General features: G+C 38.2%; 8 protein-coding genes across 8 annotated transcripts; 5 read left to right on the forward strand and 3 right to left on the reverse strand. All coding sequences in view use genetic code 12, as the record gives it.

Moving 5' to 3' along the window:
* Nucleotides 1-255: 255 nt before the first annotated feature.
* PVL30_005498 (uncharacterized protein) lies at nt 256-953 on the forward strand (the record flags this gene model as incomplete). Its single annotated transcript, XM_001523901.2, has 2 exons — nt 256-281; nt 512-953. 2 exons carry the CDS (start codon nt 256-258, stop codon nt 951-953), a joined length of 468 nt encoding a protein of 155 aa, XP_001523951.2.
* Nucleotides 954-1,251: 298 nt separating this feature from the next.
* On the reverse strand, nt 1,252-4,098 carry PVL30_005499 (uncharacterized protein; the record flags this gene model as incomplete). The annotated part of the gene is made up of 1 exon (XM_001523902.2): nt 1,252-4,098. One exon carries the CDS (start codon nt 4,096-4,098, stop codon nt 1,252-1,254), a length of 2,847 nt encoding a protein of 948 aa, XP_001523952.2.
* A 382-nt stretch (nt 4,099-4,480) lies between these two features.
* On the forward strand, nt 4,481-5,434 carry COQ3 (Hexaprenyldihydroxybenzoate methyltransferase, mitochondrial; the record flags this gene model as incomplete). Its single annotated transcript, XM_001523903.1, has 1 exon — nt 4,481-5,434. One exon carries the CDS (start codon nt 4,481-4,483, stop codon nt 5,432-5,434), a length of 954 nt encoding a protein of 317 aa, XP_001523953.2.
* Nucleotides 5,435-5,747: 313 nt separating this feature from the next.
* On the reverse strand, nt 5,748-6,401 carry VPS60 (Vacuolar protein-sorting-associated protein 60; the record flags this gene model as incomplete). Its single annotated transcript, XM_001523904.1, has 1 exon — nt 5,748-6,401. One exon carries the CDS (start codon nt 6,399-6,401, stop codon nt 5,748-5,750), a length of 654 nt encoding a protein of 217 aa, XP_001523954.1.
* A 783-nt stretch (nt 6,402-7,184) lies between these two features.
* On the forward strand, nt 7,185-8,711 carry PVL30_005502 (uncharacterized protein; the record flags this gene model as incomplete). Its single annotated transcript, XM_001523905.1, has 1 exon — nt 7,185-8,711. The coding sequence occupies one exon, from the start codon at nt 7,185-7,187 to the stop codon at nt 8,709-8,711; it is 1,527 nt and encodes a 508-aa protein (XP_001523955.2).
* A 492-nt stretch (nt 8,712-9,203) lies between these two features.
* Nucleotides 9,204-10,304, forward strand: PVL30_005503 (uncharacterized protein; the record flags this gene model as incomplete). Its single annotated transcript, XM_001523906.1, has 1 exon — nt 9,204-10,304. The coding sequence occupies one exon, from the start codon at nt 9,204-9,206 to the stop codon at nt 10,302-10,304; it is 1,101 nt and encodes a 366-aa protein (XP_001523956.2).
* A 1,482-nt stretch (nt 10,305-11,786) lies between these two features.
* Nucleotides 11,787-13,813, forward strand: MAE1 (NAD-dependent malic enzyme, mitochondrial; the record flags this gene model as incomplete). Its single annotated transcript, XM_001523908.2, has 2 exons — nt 11,787-12,403; nt 12,589-13,813. 2 exons carry the CDS (start codon nt 11,787-11,789, stop codon nt 13,811-13,813), a joined length of 1,842 nt encoding a protein of 613 aa, XP_001523958.2.
* Nucleotides 13,814-14,224: 411 nt separating this feature from the next.
* PVL30_005505 (uncharacterized protein) lies at nt 14,225-18,121 on the reverse strand (the record flags this gene model as incomplete). Its single annotated transcript, XM_001523909.2, has 1 exon — nt 14,225-18,121. The coding sequence occupies one exon, from the start codon at nt 18,119-18,121 to the stop codon at nt 14,225-14,227; it is 3,897 nt and encodes a 1,298-aa protein (XP_001523959.2).
* Nucleotides 18,122-18,212: the final 91 nt, after the last annotated feature.

The raw sequence follows: 18,212 nt of genomic DNA on the forward strand, positions 1-18,212 counted from the left end.
TCGCGAATCTTAGCCTTGAGAATTCTGGAACCTTCCTTTCTTTTTAAAAAGGAAGTTCACAGCCAAAAAAGCTTTGCAGATTGACAAATCGCGAAATGATGAATATTAAGAAATCTATGGTAATTTATGATCTAGGATAATTAGATGCACATCTCATATATACTAAAGGGAACTTCATCACTCGCTAAACACCCACTTTCTTCTGAACCCTTTGCTTATTACATTACTTACAAAAGAAGACTGAACAAATAAACCATGGTAGTACATAATCCTAACAACTGGTATGTTTAAAATCAAACTATACATCTCAGCACTTGTGTGATTACTGGAATTTTCCAATTTTTTGTTTCTTTCAATCTTTCTTTTACCCCTTTACCACCGCCAACCATCATTTTGCCTTTTTTATCTTTTTTTTATCTTCCTTTTTTCTTTTTTGATCTATTTTCTTTTTATCTTTTTTTTTTTTTTCATTTTTATCTTTCATGTTGATATGATGCTAACATGTTACTAGGCATTGGGTAGACAAAAACTGTCTTCCGTGGTCAAAAGAATATTTCACTGCAAATGTCAAGAATACAACTTTCGAAAATGATGAGTATAAATTTGTCATCACCGAAATCGATTCAGTCACTGGAGATTGCGATGTGACTCAAAGAAAGGGAAAAGTATTGTGTATATACGATATGAGACTACAATTCTCGGTGTCAAGTCTCGATAAGAACTTGAAGGATGAGGAAAACAGCGAGGGAAAGAGCAGCAAAGCTACAATCACGCTCCCCGAGTTTGTTCATGATCAAGATGAAGACGAGTATGAATTTGAAGTCAACGCAGCAGAGCATGCAGCTCAGATTAAGAAACACCTTCTTCCACAGCTCAAAGCTAAATTAATGAAGTTCCAAAGCGACTTATTAGAGGCACATGCCAAAGATGTGCAACATGCATCCGGACATTAACCATGACTGCATCTATATAGCATAGAATATTAAGTATTATAGACCAGTAGAAAATAAAGCAAATAGTAATATTAATAATAATAATTATAAAAGGTAACAATAAACATGGAACCAAATAATACTAATGATACCAAAAAAAAAAGGAAAAAGAACGAAAGAAAGAAAAAAAAAGAAAAAAAGAAAAAAAGAAAGAAGAAAGAAAGAAAACTTTTTGATAACAGTATACACATGCAGCTGAGATTTATACGGTTAACATTTGACATTTAACAATTACCGAACTAGAAACTAACTTTTTGTATCAAGCAGCAAAGCCTGGCGGTACTCCCTTGGCATGTCTTGCACTTTCTCCTCTTAAGCCCAAATACAAGTCCACGGTGCCTGTATCATTTACATCATTGTCTAAGCTCAACCATTGAGCTTGCCCTTTTTCTATTAATTTCAAAACTTTGTACGCTTCAACAGAACTGTATGGTATTCCAGTAGAAGGATCAAAGTATTTCACCTCTGTACCCGTGATCATGCATGCTTTCCTATTACCATTAGGAAGATACATTCCAGTTGGAGCTTCTGTTTTGATTACAATCTCTGTTGATTCTTTTTCTTCTGCATCCTCAGATACTTCCACAATGTCTTGCTTCACACCCAAACGCGGCAACTTTCGTAACTCATCAAACAATGGATCATTTTCATCAATCTTTGCCGCAGAAATCAACAATTCATCGAACTTACCATCATAGCCACCAATCTTACTCTCGTTAATTGTAGCATATGGGTTTGTCTTTTTCCCAATCCGAAAAATGGTCTTGACATCATTCGACCTTCTCGATGCTGGCAACAAAGATTGCTTACCAAGGAGAATGGTTTTGATGTTTTGTGGATTGAGTCTGAATTCTCGTTTATCTTCAAAATCAAGCAAGCTAATACTGTTACGAGCTACTCGCTGAGCTGGACCTTCAAACACCTCTGGTGGCTTAATAGTTTCTGAGTTGGCTAAATCATTTTCATTGGTAGTTTGAGTTTGATTTCCACTTGGCTGTGGTGTTGAATTAGTGGTAGAGGGAAGATCTTCCATGGGTTCATCGGCAAATTTAACTTTTTTTACTGCAATCGCACCTTCGTCATCTGCATCATTCACGAGTCGGCTAGCCTGCTCAGCATCATCAGATTGATCAAGCTGTAAATCTGCAACGTCATTTACGTTTGGAGAAGATTTGATCAATTTTTCAGTAGCTAGAGTTTTGTCCGTTTCAATTTTAGGATTTGTACCCTTATCGTTGTGTATACTCTCTACTTGACCAATGTCGGCCCCACTTTCTTCTAAGATGGAATTTTCACTTTTCAGATCAATTTCATGGGCTGTCTTGGTGTCAGTTCCAACAGGTAATGTTTCGTTAGAGCCTTGTTGTGTTTTGTTTTCATTATCTGAACACGAGATATTTAATTCTTCACTTAGGGATAAATTCAACTGCTTTTTCTCATCTTGTTTCTCATCTTGTTTCTCATCTTGTTTCTCATCTTGTTTCTCATCTTGTTTCTCATCTTGTTTCTCATCTTGTTTCTCATCTTGTTTCTCATCTTGTTTCTCATCTTGTTTCTCATCTTGTTTCTCATCTTGTTTCTCATCTTGTTTCTCATCTTGTTTCTCATCTTGTTTCTCATCTTGTTTCTCATCTTGTTTCTCATCTTGTTTCTCATCTTGTTTCTCATCTTGTTTCTCATCTAGTGTTTCATTTTGGTCAATCATTTCAACGGAATTTTTTGCTTGATCTCTACCTTTGTGCTCAATTTCATGCTCCAGAGTATTATTTTCCTTCAATGCATTTGATGCATTACCCTTCTCTGTCTCTAATAGCTTGGATTTGTCTACCATAGGTGTATATGCCGAATTCGAAACTTCAGTTTTAATCTTTGAAGCTTCACGTCCAGAATCGTTCAGCTCCAACGGTAAAAAGGTACCATTCAGATCTGCTTTTTTTTCACCCGGCTCGATCTTAATGACGGTTGAGGAATTGTCACCATTCTCGGAAACCTTCAGGTCTTCCATTTTACTATCTCCCTTTGACTGTTCCACACTCAGAGGAGTGCTTACTGATGCCGCTGCCTTATTTGAGGCTGAAGGCTTTCTTTTCCTACTAGGCTTCTTCTTTTGTTTCAACTCTAGCTCTAATATTCGGCGTTGTTCTGTAACTTCTTCAATGGGCGTAACATATGTTTCACGACTCGTTATTCTTAAAACATTTTGTAGTTTAATTCGCTTCGACAACAACGAAAGTCGCTGTCTCTCCTTTTTTATTATTTCCTGTTCTTTAAAACGATTTAATGACTCAATATTCTCCTTCTCTGTCTCTGCAGCTTGTGCAAGTCGCTCCTCTTGAGATAATTCACGCTCCTTTTTACGTTCAACATGAACATACTTTTGCCTCCGTTTTTCACTTTCTTTTAGTTTTCCAATTAACGCTTGTTTGTTTTCAAGAGTAGAGGCTCGTGAAGACGACCGCCGATTTAGAGATAAAAGCGAATCCGAAGTTACTAATTCAAGTTTTCTTTTCTTCTTTGCAGGAATTGAGGACTGCGTCGTCGACTGAACTTTTTTGATTGTAGGGATAATTGACAGTTTCTTTGCCCTTTTCCGTCGTTTAGCTTTCTCTTGTCTTTCTAAATCCCTTTCCCCTTCACTTTCATCTGAATCTGTTGCAGATAGTTCGGAATCCGATAACTGTTCATCCAAGTTTGCAGCTGCTCCATCACTTTCTTCTTGATCATCGCCTCCATCTTGATTTTGTCTCTTTTTAGTACCGTCTTGATTTAGTGTAGCTCTTGCATTCTTGCCTTCCTCCCCTTTGTCAACGACGTCTTCTGCTTCTGCTTCTGCTGCTTCTTCTTCTTCTTCTTCTTCTTCGAGTCCATCCAAATTCGTATTGTCGAACTCATCCTCCTCATCCACAAACTCTTCGTCGTCTGCATCTTCTTGAAAAAGAAGGTTGACGTTTTCGTCGTCCTCTGTAGTAAATCTATTAGTGGATTCTTGTTTCTCGTTCGCCTCTTCCTCCAACTGAATCAACTGTTTCAATCTCGATCCAGCATTGGATCGTCTAGCTCTTGAGGCTATCAAACTTTCAAATACTTCATCTTCTGAGTCACTCATGAATTAATAACAGTGTCGTCACTGGTAACTTGTGTATCCTTTATGCAGAAAAAAAAAGAATAATATAAAGTGTTTCAAGCACCTTAGAATAAAGTGAAAAAAGAGAACAAAATTTCGCGACTACGAAAAATTGCAGCACCACTCACACCTTACCATTGCTTAATTAAAATAATTCCACCCAAGCACTCAGAAACATTAGCACTCAAGTCCAATATAGAGCCCCAATAGCTTGATTTTCTTTGTTTTCTTTGTTTTCACATTTTTTCTTATCTTCACTTATCTTTTCTATTCTTTTTTTTTATTTTTCATTAAAAATTTGGTTCATCTATTTTCGATATCAATTGAGATAGAAAAATACGCAATTAATCCAACAAACCGTTACATGACAAGACTATGCCGCTTGAACCCGGCTTTGAAGCTGTTCAGACTGCTTAGCAACTCTGCCCCATTTTTTCATCAAAATGCATCTGGTTATACTTCATCCTCGCAATCTGAAATGTCGCATTTCAATGCCTTGGCATCATCGTGGTGGGATGTCAACGGCCCACAGAGAATCTTGCATAAAATGAATTTGTTGCGCATGGACTTTATCAATAGTACCTTGAAACTGCATCTCAAGCTTAATGCGAATAGCGGACCTGTACTAGATGATGTCTATATTCCTGCATTTAATGTCAATTTATTACCACCGCAGGTTCAAGAAAGGATAGTCGAGGACCAAGAGACAAGGAGGAAAGAGTTACTTGAACATACCAGACTACGAGTATTAGACGTTGGCTGTGGAGGAGGAATTTTATCAGAGTCAATTGCTCGCTTACCATTTGTTGAGAGTGTTAAAGGTATTGACTTATCATCTGATGTACTCGAGGCAGCAAAGATTCATCGCGATAAAGACCCCATTCTTACAGATAAGCTTTCGTATGAACAAATTGCTTTGGAAAATATCCCTAGAGACGAGAAATACGATATCGTCACTATGTTTGAAGTCTTGGAACATGTCGATTACCCTTCGCGAGTACTTGAAGAAGGACTACAAAGACTCGATGTTGGTGGATGGTTATTCCTATCGACGATTAACAGGGACCCTATAAGTTGGTTTACCACAATATTTATGGGTGAACACCTCTTAAGGATAGTACCCGTTGGAACGCATACATTGGAGAAGTATATCAATCAGTATGAAATCAAGGATTGGATGGATGAAGACACCGATAGAAAAAAACAGTTTAAGATTGAGGATACTAAAGGTTGCATTTATTTACCAGCTTATGGGTGGAAGTTTACATCTTGCCCGGATGTCGGTAACTACTTTATGGCAATTCAAAGGAAGTTTTAAAAGAAAGCAAAATATTATAATCAAGACTTCAGCAGACAACGATTTTGGAGCTAAAATGATTGCGATGTAGTAAAAGTTATGAAATCGTACAAAACAAAGAACAACAACAATAATAATTACAACAATAATAATAACAACAACATTAACAACAAAGATAACAACAATAACAACAATTACTACAAAACATTGGTATAGATACAGACTGAAACGTGAATGTATTTGTATGTATAGGTATACGTGTGAATGTAAATATATACGCACCATATATACGTAGATATGTATGTAAATTTGTATGTAATTATTGAGCAATGTATCAATTAGCTACTTTCTCTGCCTCGGGTTCTTCATCAATGAATGTTGGAAGCTTGTTTGCCGGAGCCGAGGTATCATTCAAGTAGCTTGGTGCACCAATGCCACTCTCAGCCATTTCGTTTTCGAAATCCATTTCTTCTCCTAGTGCCTCCAATTCGGCATCTAACTCCGATTCACTTATATCTTCTGGAACATCATAGCTTGTAGAGAGAGATTCTTGTAATTCGTTTCCCTTTTCAATCAAGTCAATCATTTCATCTTGTAAGTTTTCAATTTCATCAATACTAATCTTGCCATATGTTTTTTTAAGCTCCTTGTTTGCAGTCTTCATGGCATTAATTGTCACCATTGTGTTTTGCAAATTATCTGTTGTCATCGATGCCTGCGTCATGTTCCAGCTTTGGCTCTCCAATTGATCTTTTTGTGACTCGATTTGTTTTCTTTGTCTTAAAAGCTTCATCGCTTTTTGCTTCAACGTTGACTTTGCTGGTCCTTCTCTCATATTTCGCAATTTACTCTGTATCGAGCTCAACTCCATATTCAATTTATTCAATTTGACATCAAGAGATCCAGCCTTGTCGTCTAGTCGCTTAATTGCATCATCTAGTGACGGAGCAGGTGTCTTGCTTTTAGAAGTTCCAAAGATTCTATTCATTTTGCTGATATGTTAATAGTTAGTGAAACGTTGATGATGTAATAATGAAGTATTTGTAACGTGTTAATGAGACGTTAGTAAAGTGATAGTAAAGTATTAATGGTTTTAGATACAAAACTGGTACTAGTATTAATGGAAGTTGCGGGTGAGTTGAGGTTTGAGGTCAAGTATGTAGAAGAAGATCATTTACAATTGAGGGCGTTTTCGACGCCGCGCAAGGAGATAAGATGTTACTTTACAGGCAAAAACTGGTAATCAGTTCGGTTTATTTTATAGAGCAACAGATACAAAACAAAATGGCAACAAAGACAACTAAAGCATTCATATAGACCTAAACTTATTATCCAACAAATGTAAACTCTTTAGGACCAATGTGATACAATATAAGAGAGAAACAGAAAAAGTTTCCGTTGATGAATACAAACTCATATTGTGGAGTTTTTTTCCTGATCTTTGCCCAAGGCTATTTCTCCTGAATTTGACGTAGCAATCTTTATTTAGCCAATCGATAATGTTTTTTTTTTTCTTTTTCATTTTTTAAATGCAAATAAAAAAATAATAATGATCGATTAAATTCTTTTAGATGAACAATTCTTCAAGTACAGAAAAGTCTATTAGCATACTTAACTAGAATGCCAGAAGTCTCAGAGGTATGATTTTTTTTTTTTTAAAAAATGGGGAGACAGAGGTGTCTGTTGTACATATGATTTGAAATTTGACAAATGTCTAGAGACTAACGATTTCCTCCTTGTTTTTTTTTTATAGGTTGCACATGTTTGTGCTATGCTCAAAAGAAATGTCCTTGGGTGCAAAATCAGCAGTGTTGATTTGCCAATCGATCGTCTACTCTGGCCAGCAATGAAAATAGCAGATGACCCCGAGATTACAGCAAGTTCAATTAAGAGCAAGTTGTTGAACAGTATTATCGTATCAGTTGGTAGACATGGCAAGTATTTTTGGATGCGGTTGAAGCAGCCAAAGATGGAACACACCCAAGTGTTATTAATGCACCTTGGAATGACTGGTCGGATCAAACTATGCAATGTCGAATCTGAACTTGTCTTTATGGAAAATGGTGGCGATAAAAAATTACTCGAAGAAGAGCTAGCCAAAGAGAAAGACAAGAATGTGGTCACTAGTTCGAGAGTTAAAATGGCCATGGAAGTGGGACAGAAACAAGGAGTACAGAGAGGGAATACGGAAGTTAAGATCGAGCTGGAAGGAGAAACATCTTCTTGGCCGCCCAAGTTTACAAAGCTTGAGATGACTTTGCGGCAAGACTCTGACCATGGAAATGAAGAATTTTGGGCTTTTGTTGATCCAAGACGTCTTGGTAGAATTAGACTTCTCGAAGGAGAAGAAATTCAAACAGACGAAGGATTGTTGAAAACACCACCTTTAGATTTGCAAGGACCCGACTACAGCAAACCACCCACTAGATGTCTTTCAGACCCATCCAGTGCTGTTTTTGTAAGCGGTGATCCCGACCCTGATCACCATGGTAGGCCGCGTCCTAGTTTAGAAGAATTTTCTCAAGTGGTGCTCAAGTCTAAAAAGACGATCAAGTCAATGCTACTTGATCAAGCACGGTTTGCCGGTGTTGGAAATTGGGTAGCTGACGAAGTTTTATTTCATGCTAAATTACACCCCGAAGAAGTGTTGCCTTTAAAGATTAAGTTAGACTCCCCAGTCTTGTACACATTGTACAAGTCTTTGATACATGTATGCGAGACATCAGTTGCCTTAGAAGGAAGTGCGAGAAGATTTCCAGAAAATTGGTTAATGCGTCATAGATGGGGTAAAGGAAGAAAAAGAGATGGACCGCACCAAACAGCTGAAGGTATCTTGTTGGATCATATAACGGTTGGGGGTCGTACTAGTTGCTACGCCCCAAGTGTACAGAAACTTTTAAAGCCAGAACCAGGTGTTAATAAAGTTCAGGAGAAACCACAAAAGGGAACTAAAACAAATGGGGATGGTGTTAGTATTACAAGGACGAACAAAGTAAAACGTAGGCTTGAGCAGCAAGATGAACGTAAGGTCAAGGACAAAGACAAAGACAAAGACAAGGGAGGAGTTGAAGTTAAAGATAAAGACGAAATTGAAGATAAAGATGAGATAAAAGAAGAAGTAGAAGTAGAAGAAGAAGAAGCAGAACAACAACAACAGCAACGAGATCTAGAGACAAATGTTATAAAAACCAATAAGAGGATAAAGATAGAAAAAGTAGAACCAAAGACAAATGTTGTTCGCAATGGCATCAGAAAATCCGCCAGGTTAAGATCGAGATTAAAGCCAACAATAGACTAACTGTGTTTATAGACGTAGAAGCATCTTATTGTAAATAAAAAAAGCTGAAATGAAATTACAAGTACTACAAGTGCAATTCAAATGCGCGTTATCAAGTTCCGCACTTTCCCTTTTGAGAATGTAATTCCGCACCCACATAATACTTCCCGCTAATCGATAACGCGCTACTTATCAACGAAGATGGAAGTGGAAGGGCAGGAGTAATTAAGGGAGAGAAGAAAAGGTAAGAAATGATGAAGGAGGAGGAGGAGAAGGAGGAGGTGGTGGAAAGGGCGGGGGAAAAGAGGGAAACAAAAACCAATTTTAAGATTAAATTAGATCAACTATATAAATAGCAAAAGATCTTTCATAACAAAGTGATACGACCGGCCCTAAAAAGAAGAAGAAGAAGAAAAAGAAGAAAAAAAAGAAACAAAAAATTAAGTTTTTGATTTTCAATTGTTTTATTTTTTTTTTAACCCTTTTCAATTTGATTAACTCTTTATAGATATAATGAAACTCTTATTGACATTGCTTGGTATACTCCAAGTATGTATTGCTACAGACTTGGAGGAAAAGTGGGGTAGTTTATGGCAATTTCAAGGCATTGCAACATTTGCCCATTTAGAGCATACTCAATGCTTAGTCAACCCCAAGGAATCATTTGATGTTGCCGTTATAGGTGTTCCATTTGATACTGCAGTTTCGTACCGTCCGGGTGCAAGGTTTGGTCCAAGAGCCATTCGTGATGCATCGCAACGTCAATATAGTTTGCGTGGCTTTAATCATAGGGCTTTGTTCAACCCGTATAAATCATGGGCCAAAATCATCGACTGTGGAGATATACCCGTGACACCAATGGATAATCATCTTGCATTTAAGCAAATGGATATTGCCTTTGATGAGTTGTTGCAAAGATCATCAGCTAATGATTCCCGGGTCCCTCCTAGATATGTTGTGCTTGGCGGTGATCATTCTGTATTGTTACCACATTTGAGAGCTTTGAAGAAGCATTATGGACGTTTAAATGTTTTGCATTTTGACGCACATCTAGATACGTGGTCACCACTGAAATACCCCTCGTTTTGGAGAACGGACCAGAACGACTTGAATCATGGTTCAATGTTGTGGCAAGCGCACGAAGAAGGGCTAACCACAAATCGGAATGTTCATGCTGGTGTACGCACTAAACTTTCAGGGATAGAAGATTATCAAGATGATGATGCACAGAACTGGGTTAGGATTGAAGCCGATGATATTTGGTTGAAAGGTCCTCAGTACGTTGTTGATAAGATCTTGGAAACCATACCAAAAGATTCACCAACTTACCTCTCTGTTGATATTGATGTTCTTGATCCAGGGTTTGCATCTGGTACGGGAACTCAAGAATCTGGAGGATGGTTACCCAGGGAGTTAATTCATATACTACGCGGAGTCGAAGAGTTAACTATAGTTGGCGCAGACGTGGTTGAGGTTGCACCAGCTTATGATGTATCGGAGGTCACAGCTACAAATGGAGCACAAATGGCGTTTGAGATATTGACGAGCATGGTGAAAAAGGGCAACGTTGACAAAAACATAGTTGACCGCACCATCGAGATTTTTGAAAGTTGAAAACACGAACCTAACTTCTCTGGACATGTTTCAACATTGGTGAGTAGGTATGAATGAATGATTTTTCGGAGGTACATATATTTATATGTATATGTATGTAAGTATGTTTGTAAGTAAGTAAGTAAGTAAGTATGTTTGCAAGAATGTATGTTTGTGTGATTGTATTGGAACGGGATGGTGGCGGTGAAAGGGAGAGAGAGAGGGAAGAAATATCCAGTGATGTTCGATGTGTTGTCGGAGTTACTTAGTGTTGTAGAAAGGGAGTACATGACACAACATCACCTTATAAAAAGAATAGTACTATCGTGACTTTGCACAAAGAGATCTTGTCTACATGATAGAATTTCCAAGATGTAGAATTACCACATAATAATGCAGATATTTTTATAACAACCAAACCGCTGTTTAGCAATTCCCTTGGAGCGTACATGCTTCTTTTAACTATGAAAGATTTCCTCCTTAATTCTTTTTATTTCATTTTATTGTTTCTGGGAGTATGGAAAAATTAATTTGCTGTTGCATTCAAACAGCAACGGCAGTGAATCTATAGAGGCATATATCGATTAGTGTATATGTCAAGGTTAACATTGATAGCATATGAAAAATCAAACTATTCAGTATCATCAGTGAATTTTCTATACTTTGAATCTTTGGTCTACCTGAAAAGCCAAAAAAAATTGGTCCTCTTTGATAATTTAACACGTGTGGCACAATTGAAATTAAACAACTCTAGTCATTTGGTTCTTTACCACCTCCCTGCTTCCCTTTCTTCCCTTTCTCCCCTTTCCTCATTCTATAGCTTTCACGGTCTTAATCAAATATTACACAAAAACATAATTCCGTTAAGCTGTCTGTATGTCTGTCTGTCTGTCTGTCTGACTCTCTGTCTGTGTGTCGTCTCCTTCTTTTTTTTATCATTCCACTGCCTTCCAAAGCCTCCTTCAACTTCTTTTGTTTCATGATAGTTGCTGGCAGGTATTATCTATAACCGATAAAATTGTCCACTCTTTCTAGAAATCATGGTTTTAAATGAATTGTATTATATATATATATATATATATATATTTACATAAATATTTATAAAGGATTAAGAAGTACCCTTGGCTAGAACATCGAACAATTGGCCACATTTCTTCTTTCCCTCAGCTTCATTTACTTTCATCACCACCACTTCCTTATAGATACATCCCCCTCCTCTTGGCTTGTTTTCTCTTCCCCGCCACCCCCTAGGATAGAAAAAGCAAAAGCAAGTATCCGCAAATTTATATCAATTGGTCAACATAATTGCGTAAAATCAATAAGTTCTTTAACCCAACCTCAAGCATAAACTTGCATTTTAAAAAGTGAACCAGGTTTTAGCGCATCCATTTACCCATAAACAATACAAAAATATATATAAGTGTTAAGACCTCTTACCAATTTGAAACAAAAACAAAAGAAGAAGTTTCCAATATGATAAGAGTACCAAAAGCACAATTCAGAATGATGAATCACCCCATCCATAATAGACGGTCCTCGACAACGACTATGAAGGCAATCAAGACTCCAGTAGGTAGAGATGCAGCCATTAGTCATTTAAAACCCAAAACTACTAGATTATCTACTCAGGGCCCAGAAGAGTGTCCACTAACAGGTTTCCCTTTGCTCAATTCGCCATTTTACAACAAAGGCTCTGCTTTTAACTTGGAGGAAAGAAAAGCATTCAATTTGGTGGGACTTTTACCATCACAAGTAAATACTTTAGATGAGCAAGTGACTAGAGCATACGACCAATTCAGAACAAGGAAAGACGATTTGGCGAAAAATTCATTTATGGACTCATTGAGAGTACAGAATAAGGTCTTGTTTTATCAATTAGTGAAGAGACATGTAAAGGAAATGTTGCCAATCATATACACGCCAACAATTGGTGACGCAATCGAAGGGTATTCCCACAGATTTAGGAAACCAGAGGGATGTTTTTTGGATATCACCAAGCCGGAAGCAATTGAGGAAAGTTTGGCAAATTTTGGAAGCGACCAAGACGTAGATGTAGCAGTCATCACCGATGGATCGGCCATACTTGGAATTGGCGACTGGTCTATCCAAGGAATTTTGATGTATGTATAACCCGTACATTTGACCAAAATCAATTTTTTGTTGTGTAAAGTGAAGAAACATGAAATCCAGTGAATCAAGAATAAGGAAAAAAGGAAAAAACGAAAAAACGAGAAAACGAAAAAACGTAAAAACGAAAGAGAAACAATCTTTGAGCCAAAAGCATGTTGTACTAACCATTTTATAGTGCCGTTGGAAAGAGCAACATTATTACGTTGGCAGGAGGTATCAATCCTAAAAGAATCATTGCAATTGGTGTTGATGTAGGAACCAACAATAAGAAATTGTTAGATGATGAGCTATACATGGGAAATAGATTCCCTAGAGTTGAAGGTAAGGAATATTATGATTTCATGGATAAAGTTATCACTGCCTACAAGAATAGGTTTCCTTCGTCAGTGTTGCACTTTGAAGATTTCAACACCGATGCCGCGTCGACTTTATTGCACACTTATAGAGATAAGTTAGCATGTTTCAATGATGACATTCAAGGTACCGGATGTGTTGTTGTTGCGTCGATTAAAGCCGCCCTCAAGGTCTCCAGCCGTAGCTTTACAGACTCCAAATACCTTATTTATGGCGCTGGTTCAGCTGGAATGGGTATAGCAACGCAGATTCAGCTTAACTTGGTTACTTCCGGTCTTTCTCTCGAGGAAGCTAGGTCTAAAATATATCTCATGGATAGATATGGGCTCATTACCGACACCACAGAGGCATCTCCAGCACAACACGATTTTGCCAAGCCCGATCTGGAGTGGGAAGGCATAAACAAGAAGAGTTTAGTTGACGTTATTGCCGAAATTAAACCTACCGTACTTATTGGATGCTCGACACAGCCAAAATCGTTTAATGAGCAAGTCGTTAAGGAAATGTACAAGTACAATAAATCACCCATCGTATTTCCACTTTCCAATCCAACAAGACTTCATGAGGCTTTCCCAGTTGATATAATGAAATGGACAGACAATAACGCTTTGATAGCTACCGGCTCACCATTCGAGCCTGTAGATGGCTACGTCATTTCCGAGAACAACAATTGTTTTTCATTTCCAGGAATTGTTCTTGGTTCAGTTTTAGCCAGATCAACCAAGATAACTGACGAAATGATTTCTGCCGCTGTCGAGTGTTTGAGCGATATGTCGCCAAAGTTGAAAAATCCTAAAGCAGGGTTGTTACCCGATATAAGCGAGATTCAAGAGGTGAGCGCAAACGTTGCGACCGCAGTTGTGTTGCAGAGTGTCCGCGAAGGAACAGCAAAAGTCGAAGGAGAGAAAGTACCAAATGATGGGTACGTCAAAGTTCCACGCAGTTTTGAGAAATGTTTGGAATGGGTTAAGTCCCAAATGTGGACTCCCGAGTATAGACCATATGTAAAGGTTGAGTATGTTCCAGAAATCAAATCACAGTATTAAAGTGTATAGTAAGTACAAAATTTTATAGAACAAATGGTAAGACACTTTTTTTTTATGCAGTTAGGTTTGATTTTTTTTTTTTCATTTGTATATGTATATATGTACATATATTTACATACACTTATTTACATACACTTATTTATATACATATGTTTGGCTTTTTGTTATGGAGAAGTAAGATACTGAGAAAGATATAAAATTGGAGGCGCAAAGTGTATTTTTAATTAATAAATAAGCAGTATGCTTCTTAAAAATTGGTTGGAGTATTGTAGAAACAAAATTGATTCAATGTTAAACATGGTGTACACTGTTTCAAATGATACAATTATAATACTGGTTCTATTATAAGTCTATATACGCAAACACTCTTATATATATTTATATATATATATATATATATATATACCAAAGTTATGCATGAAACATCCTTGTTCTTCTTTTTTCAAATTTACTCATCATTTCATCACCACCATAATTACCATTACTATATTGACGTCCTTCCATAATTCTTTGTGCATCAGCAGGACACATCACTTTACCTTCAAAAATGTAATAATCTTCTGCCCCGCTTGTACCAATTTGGCAATGACACCATTCACAACTCAAGCAATCTATGTGCCACATCTCTTTCACATCATTCTGAATACAAGTACCTTCAATACCTTTTCGGCACTTGTTGCAAATTGTTCCGTTTACCTCACTATAATGATGGAAACAGTATGGGTTATCTTCATAAATATAACATTGTACAGACTTATTGAAATGAACTGTACATTCAGGTTCAAAACACTCAAAACATCCACGGTGCCATTGCCCAGAAAGTTCACCAGTTTTGGAAAAAACCGGTTTTAAAGATGCTTTTGCATCGTGGTCAACCGTGCCTTTACATGTTCGACAAGGGCCTGTGCCTGGTAAATGTTTTTGTTCAAACTTTAGTGGTACATGCATTGTTTTATCAGCACTATTGTCCAAGGTATCTACATTTGAAACGTTGGTGACGTCGTCCTCCTCCGCCTCCTCGTCAAGGTACGGACTACCTTGACTATCCAATTTCATCTCTGATTCGATAGTGTCCAATTCCTTAATGAGGTTAGTAAATTCAACAGAGTCCTTGCGAGTGACACTAGACCTTATAGTCTCGTGTGACGATCTCTGGACGTCTGCAAGTTTACCATCGCCAGCACCATCGCCAGCACCATTACCAACACTGGAACCTACATCTTCACCTTCACCTTCTATTTTAGTGCGTGTTGGTGAAGTACTGGAATGCACCACGGTAAGTGGTTTAATGGATTCGATCGAGGCAATAGACATTTCATCAGCATTGCTATCCCTCGAATGAACCGACTTTGCATCTCGTGACACTTGCTCTTCTCTGCAGATTCCATTGATAGTATTGTTAGTGTCGGTAATGTTATTATAATGATCGTTAACGTTGTTGTTGTTACCATAAATGCTACTGTTGTTATTCTCGTAATCTACGTCATGAACTGTAAATTGTGGAATTGGGATTTGAGGTTTTTTGGCAACCAAATCTCCGGCTTCACTATGACTTTGAGCAGGAGAAGCAGGCTCAGATTGAGACAAATGCGATTTCAATTGGTCGAAACTACTGCCTGCACCTCCTTTGATGCTTCTTAATTGATTTTCCAATCTTTCCTCTACTTTTTCTTCATCATCGTCTCCGTAGGATGAGGTTTTCGACAAAATGGAGCTCACCATTGAGATCTGACTCACACGATTGTTATCATGTTTTGACTCTATATTTAAAAGTTCCAAATTTTGCTGATTTAAGCGCCTCTCATCCAGTTGGAGCCCATAATCATCATCATCATCACCATCATCATCATCATCATCATCATCATCATCATCATCATCATCATCATCATCACCACCACTTTGTTCTTTTTTATCTTGGTTCTGGAGATTGTCTGAATGTGCATGAAATCCAGTTGTTTGAATTTCCGATGGTAATGCAGTTGATAATGCGGGCGGTGTTTCTTTGGTTGAAAATTCGGTTTCTACTAGTTTGTGGTTCACAATATCATCTCGTAAATTATCCAATGCGCCGGTTAATTTATCCTCTCTGATTTCTGAGTACCTCGGTTGTTTACGACCTTGTGTTGTAAATGTTTGATGAGGAGGCATCACTTGCTGGTTAACATTACCATGAGGAGCTTGCTGTTGATTGTAATGATGTTGCTGATAGGGTTGCTGATGTGGTTGCTGATGTGGTTGCTGATGTGGTTGCTGATGTGGTTGCTGATGTGGTTGCTGATGTGGTTGCTGATGCTGGTGTTGATACATAGGTGGTATTGATTGTTTGAATGTAGATGGGAGAGGCCTATGTTGCAGACGTGGTGGACACGCATTATTTGAACTCATAAAATCTTGCTGGTACTGTTGTGGAAGTTGACGTGGTTGTTGCTGCTTGCCAAACTGTGGGCGAGAATGTGCTTGTGCATTGTGCTGATTGAAATTTTGTCCACTAGGATTTGAGGATGGTGCAGTAATTTGAATTTGCGGCATGTGGGGCGTTTGCATCGGTCCATTTGGTCCATGTGGTCCTTGTGGTCCCATAGGTCCTCGAGGTCCTTGAGGTCCTTGATGCCCATACATTGTATACATTGGATTACCTGGTCCCATCGGCAGCAATGGAGAGTACGGACCAAGTCTTGGGCCACTACCCTGGTGTTGCGATCCAGGCAGTCCTGGTCTCTGCATTCGTGGATTATTATAGCCTGGACGGAAGGGACTATAATTAGAGTACTGTGAGCGACCTTGTTGTTGTTGTTGTCCCGGTTGTGGTCCTCCTCCTGTTCCAAGCTGAAAGTTCAACTGTTGATTACCCATTTGTTTCTTCATTTGGTATTGTTGTTGGATTTCTCTTGTCGTTGGGGAATGATGTCCTGACAGTCCGCGACGTCCTTGATTTGCTTGGCTTGTTTGGTCTACTTGGTTGGGAGGCGTTAAGTCACTATGCTGTTCCATCTGCGAATTTTTTGTTGATTGAAACAGAGGCGTGATTGGTTGCTGTTGCTGTTGCTGTTGCTGCAACAGTTTAAATGAGGGAATAGTGCTTTCTACATGCAGTTGGGAAGGTGGTTGTTTTCTTACTTTTCGCGGGTCAAATGGTTTTTTCCTCTGTTGTTGTTGTTGCTGTTGCTGTTGTATTTGTTGTTGCTGTTGTATTTGTTGTTGTTGTTGTGGGATCAGAGGGATGGAGTTTTCGATACTATTGGGGTCATTTTCTAACATCTGGTCATTTGTATTCAGGGACACATCAAAGTAATGTTCCGATCCTGACGAATGACTTATGCTTTGGGTGCGATCAGAGTTAACCTTTGAGTCCATAGATAATGCTGCTCGATCTCTCATGGATATTTCTTCATGATGAGGGTTAAGTTGGGCATCAGCAGCTTCGTTATTGCTATTACCATTGAGATCAAGTGTCAAATTCTTCACATTCTTTCGAGCAGTGTTGGAAGAGTTTGCAAAAGACCTCGAATCTTGAGTAATTGATGCTTCTTCTTGTCCTTGTCTTAGTTCGTCTGTCGCTACAAGATCGTTTCTTTGAGAGTCTCTAGCAAATGCCTGGCTCTGTTGATTGTGACTTTGCATTTCACGATCCTTGTGTTTATCGTCAAGCAATTTGTTATCGTAATTGTTTCTATCATTGAAGAATGTCTCTGAAGACGTCATTGCAGTTTGCAATGGTTGCTCATAGGAGTTGTGAAATGTGGTATTGGTAGCAGAGCTATCTGTTTTATCACCAGTACCATTTCTTCTTGTGAAACTTGAGTTCATCGACAGAACATTACTTGATTCTGAAGAAGGCGAAGTGGACTTGTGAATGTGCGGCGTTGAAGCAGATGCTGATCTTTGCCCTACATTGTAAGGATTTATACTTTGTTGTTGTTGTTGTTGTTGTTGTTGTTGTTGTTGTTGCCGTTGTTGCTGTTGTTGATTGTGGGTACGCTTTGAAAGGCTTTCAGTCGACAGAGCTGTGCCGCTACTGTTGTTTTCCAGAGAAACCCATCTATTTTCCTTTCGATCAATTGGTTGAGACACAGATCGTTTCCCAGATCCAACTGATCGATTATCAAACAGGTTACTCGACCCATTGTAATGGAAAGTTCCACCTTTATGCGATGATCCTTTATTGACATCGAATCCTGCTCTTTCGTATACTCCTCTATACTGATGCTGCGGATTGAATGGAGGGAAGGCATGATCTATAGGTCTTGGAGATTGCTCAGCCTCTCGAATAAAATTTGGGAATGAGTTCATAGTTGCCGATGGTGACATTCTTTATCTTTAAATTCAACAGACTGATGAGTCCCACTAAATGCCTTGGTTTCAGTTTTGATTCTTAATTTTTATTTTTTCTCGAATCGAT

This window comes from Lodderomyces elongisporus, chromosome 8, assembly GCF_030384665.1.
Source record: "Lodderomyces elongisporus chromosome 8, complete sequence".
Classification (NCBI taxonomy): Eukaryota; Fungi; Ascomycota; class Pichiomycetes; order Serinales; family Debaryomycetaceae; genus Lodderomyces; species Lodderomyces elongisporus.